General features: G+C 57.1%; 1 protein-coding gene across 3 annotated transcripts in view; it reads right to left on the bottom strand.

Annotated features, from left to right (window-relative positions):
* TNS1 (tensin 1) overlaps positions 1–8,487 on the bottom strand; it is a 214,550-nt gene extending 206,063 nt beyond the window's left edge. Inside the window, exon 1 of one of the 3 annotated variants that reach the window (XM_037740770.1) lies at positions 8,324–8,487. In XM_037740770.1, coding sequence (XP_037596698.1) covers positions 8,324–8,419 — 96 coding nt within the window. In that variant the 5' untranslated portion in view covers positions 8,420–8,487. Of the gene's footprint in view, positions 1–1,065; positions 1,218–8,323 lie in introns of those variants that run through there. The other 2 variants (XM_037740771.1, XM_017534926.2) reach the window with 2 other exon arrangements.
* Positions 8,488–13,094: the final 4,607 nt, after the last annotated feature.

Raw genomic sequence — 13,094 nt, 5'->3', positions numbered from 1 at the left:
ACCTGCCACCCTTCCGTGTCACCCCTGGACGTCCACCTGCCACCCTTCCGTGTCACCCCTGGACGTCCACCTGCCCGAGGACTGGCCAGAACAAGGAGAGGGACAGGAAAGGCCACATCTGGATCACAGACCTGAAACCCCCTCCCCCAAACCAGCCGTCACTCTCTCAGAGCCCGACAGTAACCTCAGCCAGGGATGACTTCCTCACCCTCCTGACCCCATGTATGCCTTTGGCTGGCCAAGAGGGCCCTACCAGAGCCCCTCTGAGGAAGGGGTCCTCTCCCCCGCCCGACCCCCAGCCCTCCTGCAGTAGGCAGCCCTCTCCCAACCCCCTTTTCCCAGGAGCCTTAGCCCAGGACTGGCCTTAAGACTTTTACCCTTCACCACGTGGCCCCCAGGCCTCTCTGCTGCCCCCCAGGCATCCCCATCTGAGACCCACCTTCCTGAACCTGGGGCCAAGAGGGAAAGGGGGAAGAGCAGGCCGTGGCTCCCTCCTCTGGGACGGGGAGGTCTTGGTAGCAGGGGAGGGCTGTGGAGGAAAGGATGGCAGGGGTGGAAGCTGAAATTGGGTGTAGAAGGAATAAAGAGATGGAATCTGAGAATTCTCTCCCAGCCCAGCTCTTCCAGACTTCATATTTGGGGCTACTCTTCTCTGCTCCCACCACTGCCTCCTCCCCAGGCTCTTGGGCTCAGCAACTGAAGGAGGGTGAAGAATTTTCACCCCATCGTGGGATGCAGGGGTAGGAGGGGCATGCTCCAAAAAGAAACAAAGTTCTCAATAGCTTCCTTCCACTTACAGCTCTGGGACTCAATTGGGGGGTGGGGGTGGGGCAGGGGATGTACTGACCCGAGACCCTGGGTCTGGACCCCATTGGTGGGGAAAGTCTTTGGGCTGAGGGTTGCTCAAGTCAGTCTGTCCTTCTGTCGGTCAGAGACCGAAAGGCCCCTCCTTCAAGACTGACAACCCCACCCCAGGTTCTTAGCAAAAGGATAAGGTGGTGAGGTTCAGTGGCGGGCGGCGGGCTTGAGGAAGAGTAACATCCCAGCTAAAGCAGCCAGACCTACCCAGAGCATGCAGGACAGACAGATCCACGTCATCTTCGCCGGGTCCCGTCCCTCGGGCACGCCCAGGGCCTGCGAAGGGCCCCTAAAGCTAGAGTCCCCTCGGCGCTGGCAGAAGGTCTCAGAGTCCGCTGCTGCTCTGGCGCCCGGCCTCTCGCCCCGCTGCCTCCAGCTCACCCTCCCTCCTCCTCCTCTCCCCACTCCACCCCTCCTCCTCCTCCTCTCCCCACTCCACCCCTCCTCCTCCTCCTCTCCCCACTCCACCCGCTCGCCCCAGCCTCCTCTCTCCTCCCTCCTCCGGGGCTCCACCGGTGGCCTTGAGGGTCTAGAGCTCTGCTTTGCAGGGGGTGTGAAGGGGACAGGAAAAAGGGACAGCTACCGGAGGCAGTGCTCCCCCAGCCCCGCCCCCGCCCCTGGACACACAACACGTGTGCCACCAAGGCTCCTCTGTCTTCTGATCTGGTGCTGGCAGGCCTGGAGCCCTCGCTCCTCACTGCAGACACCCCGCCCCCAGCAAACCCACTCTGGGGTCTTCACTCCTGGAAGCCTCCGGACCACTGATGGATGAACAGGCAGCCCAAGGCCCGCGCAGTCCGCACACCCAGGGCGCCTTGGCCCCTCCCCCTCTCCGAGTACCCGTGCCTGCCTCCTGGCTTCAGAACACACACGCATTTGCACACACACAACTGAGACAGACCCTGGTGCCCACGCACCAAGCTCAGAGCCCAGGACAGGCCTTAACACAGAAGAAATCGGGCCCAGACTGGGGAAGAATGGCCCTGCCCCAAGGCTGTGGATTTCATTCCAATTTTTTTCCTATTTCTTTTTTTTTTTTCCCCTCCTTCTTTCTTTCTTTCCTCCAAACATCTGTCCCAGCCCTTCCTGCCCTTCTGAAAAGGAGCCCCGCTCCAGGCTCCCGCGAGAGTGTGTTTTTCTTGACTGTACCCGGGGCCAACATTTGGTTTGCATTTCCCCACTTCCTCCTCCTCCTCCCCTCTCCCCCTCCTGGGCCCAGTCCTCCCCTCCCACCATTCCACAGGCCTTTTTCTTCACCACAGTGTCCCCTGCTCACCAGCCCTCCCCTCCCCTCACCCCCACCTCTGCCCAGGGGCAATCGTGGGGGTCTAGAGGGTGGGAAGGAGGCTGGGTCAGAGCCCAGAAGTATTCCCAGGGAGCACTAAGAAGGAATCCAGCAAAGTCCGCCCCAGGCCCTCATTGTCTAGAACCACTATGTTCCCCTCCAAAAACACCCTTCCTCTTTGAGCTCTGGCCTTGGCTGGACCAACTGAGGGTGGGTGGGGGCCCGTGAATCCCTCGCTCTGCTCTTTGGGGCTGTCCAGGAGAGGGAGGGAGGGCTCAGCCCCACACCCTCGTGTGGACACACACACACACAAGGACACAGTCCAACTCACGTCAGCACACAGGAGCCCGCCCAGAGTAGGCACTCGGAGACCTCGTTCCCAGACTGAGTCACTTAGCAGGAAAAGTCTTCTTCCCCGGGCTCCTATGCATGCTGTGCTATCCATTCCCCAGGGCCACAAGTACAGAGGGTTACAGATCCCCTGCCTCCCTCCCCACTCACCCATGTCCTCGCCATGCTGCTCTCCATCAGCCCCAGATACCATGCAACTACCACTTGGCTCCCCCTTCACAGTGACCTGCCCAGCCACTTATGCCAACTCCCAGCCCAGGGACCATTCAAAACATCTACCTGGGAAACCCCAGAATGAAGGGGAAACAGACTTTTCATCTGAAAAAAGACTGCCGTATTCAGATACAAAGGTTGTCTACTGCACCAGAGACTATACATCTATGGTTTGGTGGTTCTAAGAAGTCAGGGGAGGACACTGAAGTGAAGTGTCAGTTTCTGGTCCTTCCTAAAGCAGGTGCTGAGTGAAGAGTCTGTTCTGGTAAAGTAGTCAGGGTTCCCTCTCCATACTTCCCCAAGTCCCCCCGAGCTCTGGGGCTGGGAAAGATCCTCCCTCTAACCTCCTCCCCTGCCAGGATCACAGTCCCCCTCTGGACCTCCTACCTCAAGCCTGCTGGAGCTTCACTGACATTTTAGCCAACACTGAAATGAACCAGTGTTCCACATGAGGTTGGCCCAGCAGTCATGGCTGGGGACATCCATAGACAGACACCCTGCAAACCGTCCGGCCTCCCCTGGCTGGAGTATGGGGGAGGTAAGGGAGCGTGGTCTTCAGGAGGGAGCCCCTCCCCACCCATTATCACCAGCTCTGCCAGGCTGCCCTTGTCCTGACAAGTTCAGGGGCTCAGCCAGCTAACCCCTGACATCCCTGTGCCCACCCGTACCCAGCTCCCCCTGCCTGCTCCCACAGCCCTTCACTGCTGGCGTCACTGAAGACATCTCCCGCCAGCTTTCTCTGGAGTTCTCAGAAATCACCTTGGAGCTTCCCAGAAATGCTGGAAAATCAAACCAAAGACCAAGTCACAGCAACACCAACTTGTCTGGCCTCCCACACAGCCCAAGGAGGCCCTGCTTGGACTCAGCTAGGACTGAGAATGGAAGTGGGGACCCTAGTGCTGGGGGTTCCCCTGGAGGTGCCCTCCCTCCAGAATGCCCCCATTCCTCTTCACCAAGCCTATGGGGTCTCTCTTGAATATTAATCGCTCATGATCAGGAAGTCCTTCCTGCTAATTAACCACCATTCTCCCTGTTGAATGTTAAACTCTGCTGACGGAGGTGTCTCTAACTGTGTGTAATGACCCTGTTTCAGGCTTGTCAGCCTTTACTTCTCCTTCACAGCCTGGTGTCTCCACTCCCACCCACACATGGGCAAGGATGTGTCCTGTGTTTTATATCCCCAGAGCCTGGCACACAGCAGGCACCAGACACGGTTAAAGAATGACTCAATCACTCAAGCAATTAGTCAGTGGTTCCTAACATATTTTCCTGCTGTAAGCATTCACTGCCCCCTTCCCAAACCTTCCTTCTCTTCCCCTTGAAAGGGCCTCAGGCAGCCCCACCTGTTCACTTTGCCCACATGTTCAGTGCCGCCCTATCTGCAGCCAGCTCTGCCTGCTGCCAGCGCCCCGCTGCAGAGCTCCAGCCGGCTGCAGACTCTCCGCAGGCCCGGATGGCTTCGTTCATCTTGGGATCCCCACACTGTGCCCAGACCCCTGTCTCACATATAGCAGACACACTGGGAGGCTTGACCGGGGCTCTGCACTGGCATCCCAGAAGCCTCAGAACCCAGCCCCAACCCTGTGCCATCCCGCCACTCCTGCCCTCCCCCGATCCTCCCTCCAGACCCCTGCTCAGCAGCCAGCTGAAGAAACAGAATCAGGACTGTGGATTCTGGTGCTGGCCCTGGGCCTGGAGGAGGGGGAGCCAAGGCAGAGGGAAGGGTGAGTGTGGGCAGGAATGAGCTAATGGCCTTACAGCCTGAGCCTGGCACGCCCCTCCCCGGGCCTCAGTTTCCTTACCTGTAGAATCACCAGGCTGATGGCCTCCAATGTGCCTTCCAACTCCTGTGATGCCATGAGTTTCCCAGGCCAAGGCCCCATCCCATCCAATCCAAGCTTCCTATCCTTTGACTCTTGTCCATCTAAACATTCTTACTGATGTCCACCCCTCTCCTACCATGGCATCAAGCCTTTCCTTTGTCACCACTGGTCACTGCATCTGAAGGTCACTCTCCCCCTGCCTCAGGAAAGAGAGCATTTTAGAGCTGGAAAGGCCTTCAAGCTCAGCTGCCCAGGGGTCACAGTAAGAGATCCCCTTTGGGGGGTCACACAGAAGTTCAATGAGGGGAGCAGGCAAGGGGTTATGAGGACCCAGCAAGGGTGACACCCATTCCTTGGTTCCCGCTACAGCCTGCAGCAACACAAACCCACTTCTCCACATCTTTTGATCTGCCACAGAACTCCAACCCCATATTTTATAGAAAATATTTTTAGAAAATTGAAAAAATACAAATTTGAAAGTGTTGGCTGAAAAACAAAAAAACTCTGAAGGTCCAAGCGAACATGTTTGCCAGGAGGGTTAGTCTCAGGGCACCTCTAGCCTAATCCAGTCCCCTTGCTTAACAGACCGCCGCCGCCACACTGTGTCAACAGAGGTGGGGTGACTCACCAGAGGCCACAGAGCCCATCAAAAGCAGAGATCCAGTCTCTTGGCTCCCAGACCCCGGATTTTTTCCCTAAACCCTGCAGCCTGCCATCTCTCACACTGGGGCCACTCACACTGCAGCCCACCTCTCAGACCATCCTGGAGGGCTCACATCCAACAGGTGTGGGTAGAGCTGGCACGGGGGTTCTCCATCAGCATCCAGCTGTAGAGCCCAACAGCTCGAGACCCAGGAATCTCCACCAAAGCACTCAGCTCCTGGACCCGAACCCTCTCACCCCTCGGACTCCGACACTCTGCCCCTGCTCCAGGAAAGAGTAATATCAACTAACTTGGCACTTGGCTTGCGGCATGGCCTTGAAGGCTCCTATTAACCCTCATCTTATAAATGCAGAAACGGAGGTACATAGAGGTTCAGCAACTGGCCCAGAGTCACACAGCTAGTATGATGTGTGAAAATGGAGCTTGGGGCATCTCATCCCACGTCTCCCATGAGTGGAGACTTTTCCTACTGCTCTTATAGCAATGCCATCACCCCAGGACTAGGGGCTGTGCTTCCATGTTGTGGTGACATGTTAACTGTCCTCTCCACTCACCTAAGGGCTGACGCTGAGGCTCCAGGGAGGGGTCCAGCCACCCAGGGAATGGGTCTTACTTGGCAAGAGAGAGTGGGGAGCCAGGGACAGTTCTACTACATGGCTCCCTCATGGCCCCAGAAGAGTCAACGAGGAGAGATCTGGGTGCAGGAAGGGTCTGTCCCATGATGCCCCTAGGGCCTCCCTGAGGTAAGCCATGCTACCTCACCCTACCCCTCACCCTCATACACACTCAGCTTCTGAGTCCTGTGTGCTCAAACCTCTAGCAGAGCCTCCATGAACCACTACACAGGGTGCAGCCAAGGCGTGAGTGGGAGCTCAAGTTTCATCCATGCCCCACTCACCAAGCCCTGGCATGACATGCCTCAGCCCAGAACATGGGGCACTACATTCTAATGCCCACCAAGGCACCACATGGGCAAGAGGCCCTGCCCCCAGCCCCCACATCCAGCACCCCTCTAGTCCCAGACTGAGGTCACTCTCTTGCACTGCAGATATGTGGGTGCTCTCTGAGAGAGAAGGCAGAGATCCAAGCAGGTCCTGCATGAACCTCAGTTTCCCCAGCTGACACAAGAAGGAGCCTCACTCACACCCCTTCTTCTACTGCCCCTTCTCCATCACCCCAGGTGGGGACAGTGTCTGGGCCCAATCCCAACAATGCTTAATAAGATCCTTCCCAGAGCTCTGCTCCACAATCTTGATCTCTTCCCCAGCTCTAATTTCCTGCCTGACTCAGGCCCCTCAAAGGCTGGAGGGAGGCAGCTGCAGCTGCTCATCCACAGCCCCCTACCCCCAGCCACCAGCTCAAATCCTAGCCCAGGAGGAAGAGGAGAGTCGAGTGAAGTGGTTCCATCATCCTCTACCTCTCCCTGCAAATGAGAAGGGGGCATTGCTAAGCAGTCTGGAGTCCAACCGACCTGGTCCTGGCTGGCCATTTCCCACTTCAGGCTTCTTTTCTCGAATCTAGAACTCCGGACTCCATGGATGGCATCTGAACTCAGAACCCAATGGAATGTGGACAGATCTCCAGCCCTGTGATCTGCAGCTGCAGGGCCTGCCTCCCAGCCAATCCCTGAGGACCATGCATTTTGCTGGAAGATTTCAAAGCATACCTTGGGTAACTGGAACGGAAGCCTGCTGGCACCTTTCCCCACTGCGGAACAGCAGCGAGGGAAACTGAGGCTCAAGGATAGCACCTGGGAGAAGGAGCTAAAAGTCCAAACTCCTGAGGGAGCAGAAGGATCCTTCTCATCCATTTGGGTGGCAAGCATGGGTACTGGGAGCAATCTCTCCATCCCTACATACTCCAGCTCTGGCCTGCCTACAGGTCTGAGCTGAGATCCCTGCTGGAAGCAAATAATAACAACGATAATATCCCTGATGTTCATCAAACACCTGTTATGGAGTAGGTACAGGTAAACATTAAATGCATTATCTCATTTAATCCTTACAACACTCCAACTATGTAGATAACTTCATTATCCCCACTTACAGATGAGAAAACTAAGATACAGGCAGATCCTGTAACTAGCCCAAGGGCTGCAGCTAGTAAAACCAGAATTCAAAGTCAGGTGCTGGCTTCATAGCTGGCACTCTTAACCAGAATGGTGGACTTCCCCCTCCCATGTGACAGAGGACCATCCCTGCCCCAAGGGAGTGGGTCCGAAAGCAGGACTTCCAGTCCCTGGAATCCTTCCCCTCATTAGAGGTTCCTGGGGTCCTGGGGGCTCTAGGTCATGATCTTGGGGTTCTCCTTACCCTCCAGGGAGAATTTAAGGTGATGTACAGGTTTTCCAATTCCCTACTTTGTAGCTATGCCCCCACCTCCACCCCCACCCTTCTGTCTACACTCCCCCCCACACACAAACATACACACATTACACACATGCTGAAGGCAACGTCAAACATCCTCTCTGAGAATCACAGGGAGACTGCTGCTCAACTAGGACACGCCCACCCACAGCACTGCAGGTTCCCAGACCTCTGCTCCCGCCCCCAACGCTGCTGCTCCCTCCCTGGCACCCAGCCCCCATCCTCTCCCTGTCCAGTTCCCAGGTCCCTCTATCCTCCTGAACAAGTGGGAAATCCCTCCTGCTGTCCCCGAGCTGCCCCATTCCCATGTCCATCTCGCTTCCTTACCTCCCTGCCTTAGATCGGCGGCTCCTAGGGATTGGGAGGCAGGGGGCATTTCCAGGAACCCACCTTCCCTTCCCACGGAAATTTAAGAGGGATGCTTAAAACCTCAGGAACTTTATTCCGTATCTCCAAATCCACCGCCCTCCCACGGACTCCGGTGTTATCTGTCAGACTTCTGACCCAAGCCTAAGACATCCAGGGATGTGCGCTTGGGGAGGGGCAGCAACTCCCCCTCCAGGGTTCCAGCAGCCTGGGTGGAGACTCCCCCGGAGTCCCAAACTCTGCTGAGATCCAGGCTGACGGCGCCCGAGACGGAGGGTCCCTGAGAGTGGAGGGTTTAAAAGTCAGATCCAATGCCCAGGAAACTGCGGGAGAGGAGCACCTAGGAGGGAGAGGGTGGCAGGGTCGGAAGGGGTCAGGTGTGGCCGAGAGTATTTACCTGGCTGCGGATGCAGAAGCGCAGGGGCAGGAGGCACGAGAAAAGGTACTTGCCCCATCGGATCACGCAGGACAAGCACCAGCTCAGCCGAGTCATGCTGCCCGAGAGTGGGCGCCTGGGGCGCGAGGGTCGGGAGCCGGAGACCGGCCGCTCCTGGCGCGGAGTTCCGGGGATGGGGCGGGGTAGGAAGGCGGGCGCCCTGCCCCTGGTCTCCCGGAGGCTCAGCCTCGGAGGAGCAGCCCTTGTCCTGCCCCCTCTAGCGGGAGGAGCGCAGTGGGAGGCCCGCGCTGGGCTCCATCTCCGGGGAACCCCCCTGGGGCGCGGGCGGTAGGGGGCTCACACCCTCGGGGACTCTTCCTCCGCAGCTCTCTTTCTCCTCCCCTGGCGGCCTGACAGCCTCCGCCTCCTGCTTCCCGGGCGCGCTGCGGGGCGGGCGCGGCACCCCGGCAACTTCTGAGGTTCGGGGAGCCGCGCGGGGGAGGCGGGAGGGGACCGGGCAGAGGCGGCGCCCGGCGCGGGGCGTCCACCTGAGAGCAAGGAGGGGCAGCCGCGGGAACCCGGGCGGTGGCGGCAGCATTGTGCTCCGGGCTGCAGGGAGGGTGTGAGCCTGCGTGTGTGCGTGTGCCCGGATTCTCTCCGGAGCCCACTCCAGTTCCCATATTGCTCCCCAGGGCATAATGTGATTAACTTAAACCGAGGCCTCCGGCTTCCATGACTCAAGCAGACACACCCCTGTGCCAGGCGCGCACGTGGGGACTCTATGCCCGTCTGGACCAGCTGTCCGGTCCAACCTCCAACCTCTTACCCTGGCCACACGCCCCGACTCCTCAGCCAGGATCTCTCTCTAGCCAACTAGGGTGTGAGGGCGCTCAAACGCCCCGAGCATCCAAAGAGCCCCCACAGGTTGGAATGGACCCTGTCTGGGAGAGAGGAGAGCTGGACCAGCGCTTTAGGGCTGGGGCTGCACCCGCCTGCTCTGGGTTCAGGGCGTCCACTTCCCATCTTCTCCCTCTGCCTGCCTTTGCCTGCCTCTGCTGTGCTCAGCTGAACGGAGGATGGGGCCTCTCAGGAATATTGTGTGAGGTCATCCTATCAGGACCTAGAACTAGGAAGAGCGAAGAAAAGAGAGGGAAGGTGGAGGTCCCGGACCCTGGAGAGAGATGGGGAGAGACACACAGACAGGGAGACAAAGGCAGAGAGAGGCCGGCGGAGACCCACAGACTGCGGAGAGCTGGAGGGGCAGCCATGAGCTTTGCCCGGGGTTCTGCGGCTGCAGAGAAAGTGGGAGGGCAGGCAGCCTGCCAACCCTAGAGAGAGGAGGGGCGGAGGAGCTGCCAGGGGGCCTCTTCCGCAGCAAACGCCACTGGAGCCCAGCCAGACCCCTCCCCCATACCCCTGGGGCTGGGCTGCCCTAGCGCCATCTCAGGGCCATCTTTCCAGGTGACACTGCCTCCCTGTCCCCTTCTTCTCCAGCACCAACCAGGGTCCCTTTCCCACTGTGTGGGCTGAGGTCCTGAAAGTTTCTCAGCTAGCTCACCCCTGCCCCCAAGCTCTCCTCTGCCCACCCTCCACGACAGACTCCTCAGGCCCTCCCTGTCCCCACTGCAACTCAGCTCTCCACCTCAAGACAAGGCAGGGGATTCAGCATTTGGGGGAGACTAGCAGGACCCCAGGGAGGGAAAAGGAAGAGGTTCCTGCTGGCAAGTGGACAGAGAGTGGGGAAAGAGAGACATTAGGGACCCTCAGCCCCTAACAACACCCCACCAGGGAGGATCACACTCTCCTCATCCCTTCCCCCCACCAACCACCACACATGCTCTGGATAAAAGCTGGAAGGGCATCAGGGGCTAGGAGGAGAGGTAGTGTGATCCCCACACAAAAGCAAGCCCATCTCCAACAGGACGGACCTTTGTTCATGCCCACAATCTCTAGGGAAGCCCCAGCACTGCTGAGTCCTGTTCCAAGTCTGCAGAGGGGGCCTTCTTCCTCTTCCAGGGGCCTTCAATCTCTATAGTTTCCCTACCCCAACTCAGAGGAAATAGATAAGGGGAAATAGATAGGACATGAGACAGAAAGAAATAGGGTTCAATCCATAGCATGTAGAATGAAGTTGCATCCAAAGGAATCACTTGTGGAATTTCTAAAATAGGAGGACGTTATTCAGACAAGATTGGCTAAAGTGTGGCCCTGCCTAGCTTAAGAGAGGAGGACAAGATGACTTTTTCTTAAGAAAATTCTTAAAATCTTCTCAGCAGTTAGGCATGAGAGACACTCAGCAAACAGAAGGAAAGAAGAGCGAACCAATAGAAAGAGAAGGAAGTAATGATGACATCCAAGGCTTCCCCACCTGCAGCCAATAATGAACTGAGCTCAGCAGGGCAGAGTCCATTTCCAGCCATGCCCAGCAGGAGGTGCCTTAAGCCAAGGACCCTCCATACAGAGAGAGTCCAAAGCTTACAAGGATCTAAGGCCAGGCTTGCCACTGCCTGGAGGGTATCCCAGCCTCCCACTTCCAACCTCTGTCCCCCCCCATACCCCTTGTAGCTTCATGCCAAGTGTCTCAATACCTGAAGGTCAATGCCATATTGCCACAGGTACTCTGTTCTGTTTTCCTCACCAAGGGAGGTCAGAATCCCAAGGATAACAGCTGCAGGATCCCCAGACCCTCCTGAAGCCACTCCAGAACCTCCTGGAAAGTTCTAGCCAGGATCCCCTTTGCTGCTTCTTTCACCAAAATTCACATATGGGAGTGGGAGAGTTGGGTGGGGGGTTCTAATCCCAAATGGTCTTCTGTCAATCTTTGTCCTTTTTCTCCCTTAAAGCACTCAAAGCATCAGAAACTGCATCCAGGCGGGGTGCGGTGGCTCACGCTTGTAATGCCAGCACTTTGGATGGCCGAGATGGGTGGATCACTTGAGGTCAGGAGTTTGAAAGTAGCCTAGCCAGTATGTTGAAACCCCATCTCTAGTAAAAAAAATACCAAAACAACAAAAAATTAGCTGGTTGTGGTGGTGGGCACCTGTAATCCCAGCTACTTGGGAAGCTGAGGCAGGAGGAGGTTACAGTAAGCCAAGATTGTGCCACTGCACTCTAGCCTGGGTGACAGAGTGAGACTCCATCTGGGTGGGGGTGGGGGTGGGAAATAAACTGCATCCAGAACCTGGTAGATGCTCAGTCCACCCTTCCCTCCAGGCCCCTGAGCATGAGGAATAGAGATGCAAAGCTCCTCCCAGTGGACCAGACACAGATGCTCAGATGCAGATAACCATGTATTAGAGGCCAGAGCATCCCCCATAGGGAAGGATAGGGGGAGCCTGGGCAAGTTCTGGGCTGCCCTGGAGGCCTCATGCCAGACCACATGAAGAGATCTCTCTGCAGCCCCCATGCAGAGGTCCAACAGTAGTTCCCAGGTCCTCACCCCTCCCTCCCCAGTGCAACTTTTGAAGAGCTGGTCACCATCCTTCTGGGTTAACCCATCCTCTGGGGACTCCATGTTCCCCCGCTCATGTGACATGGCCTTCTCCAGGCTCTCACAAACCTCAGACCCATCTCCAAGCTTCAGCACCCCTGCTTGTCCTTCCTCCTGCTCCTATCCTCAGCCACAGAGTCCAGACTGGCAAGGGACTGTTGTACTGGGGGTCTGGCCAGGAGTTGGAGGAGGAGGAATGACTTCTCTAAAGCCCACCATGTCCATGCAACTGAGATCAGGATTCTGAGTGCAGGCCAGGGAGTGCAGGTGGGATGTAGCGCACATTTGCAGACAGTGTCTGCTCTGGCCTTTCTCTCCAGGTTTGCCCTGGCTCAGGGCTGGAAGGGCCCCTTTTTCCCGCAGAGAAGCAAGAAATAAACGGGAAACTTCTCAGAGGCAGCCAGCACAGGTGTTGCGGAAACAAGAGAGCAGGACATGGGAGGAGGGCCCACCTGGCGCAGGGCAGGCACAGAGCCTCCTCTGTCACAGGCCCTCAGGGCCACAGTGGCCCTGGCTGGTTTTGTCTGCAGGGGCACAAAGGCAGCTCCTGTTAGGGAGAATCTCTTGGGCATCTGATCAGAGTCTCCAGCTCTTGCTTTCACACCCAGAGAGAGACGCACAGAGACCACTCCCATGGGACTGCCCCCCAGCCTTTCTCCATCATTAGATGGGAACATCACTGCAAGCCCACCTCTCCCCCATCCCCCACCCCCACCTGCTGGAAAGATAGAGTTTCACCACTCTCCCAGTCACAGAGATTCCTCCCATGCTTCGCAAGGGGCTGTCCCTCAGGTCCCACCTTCCAGGCAGGTTCCCAGGCCCCTCAGGACCTGCACCAGGGATGGATTTCACCAGCTGCACACATGGATAAACTGCCCAGCCATATATACAAGGCACGGAACTCGCACCCAGCCTCTCTCCATACAACAGCTCCTGGGCCTCCTCTGATCTCCCCATTAAAGTCCTTCGATTGCTTTAGCCTCAAATCTGTGTGACATCAATATGTTCATTTCTTCCTAGCACTTAGAGCTGTTTCTTATTGGCTGTGCCGTTACTCACACTTGTAATCCCAGCACTTTGGGAGGCTGAGGCAGGAGGATCAAAAGATCAGCAGTTCGAGACCAGCCTGACCAACATGGAGAAATCCTGTCTCTACTAAAAATACAAAAATCAGCCAGGCGCGACAGCACATACCTGTAATCCCAGCTACTCGGGAGGCTGAGGCAGGAGAATCACTTAAACCCGGGAGGCAGAGGTTGCAGTGAGCCCAGATCGCGCCATTGCACTCCAGCCTGGGCAAAA

The sequence above is a fragment of the Cebus imitator genome, unplaced genomic scaffold (genome assembly GCF_001604975.1).
Source record: "Cebus imitator isolate Cc_AM_T3 unplaced genomic scaffold, Cebus_imitator-1.0 Scaffold89, whole genome shotgun sequence".
Taxonomy (NCBI): domain Eukaryota; kingdom Metazoa; phylum Chordata; class Mammalia; order Primates; family Cebidae; genus Cebus; species Cebus imitator.
Note: the sequence above shows the minus strand (reverse complement) of the source record. Positions and strands in the feature narration are given on the sequence as shown.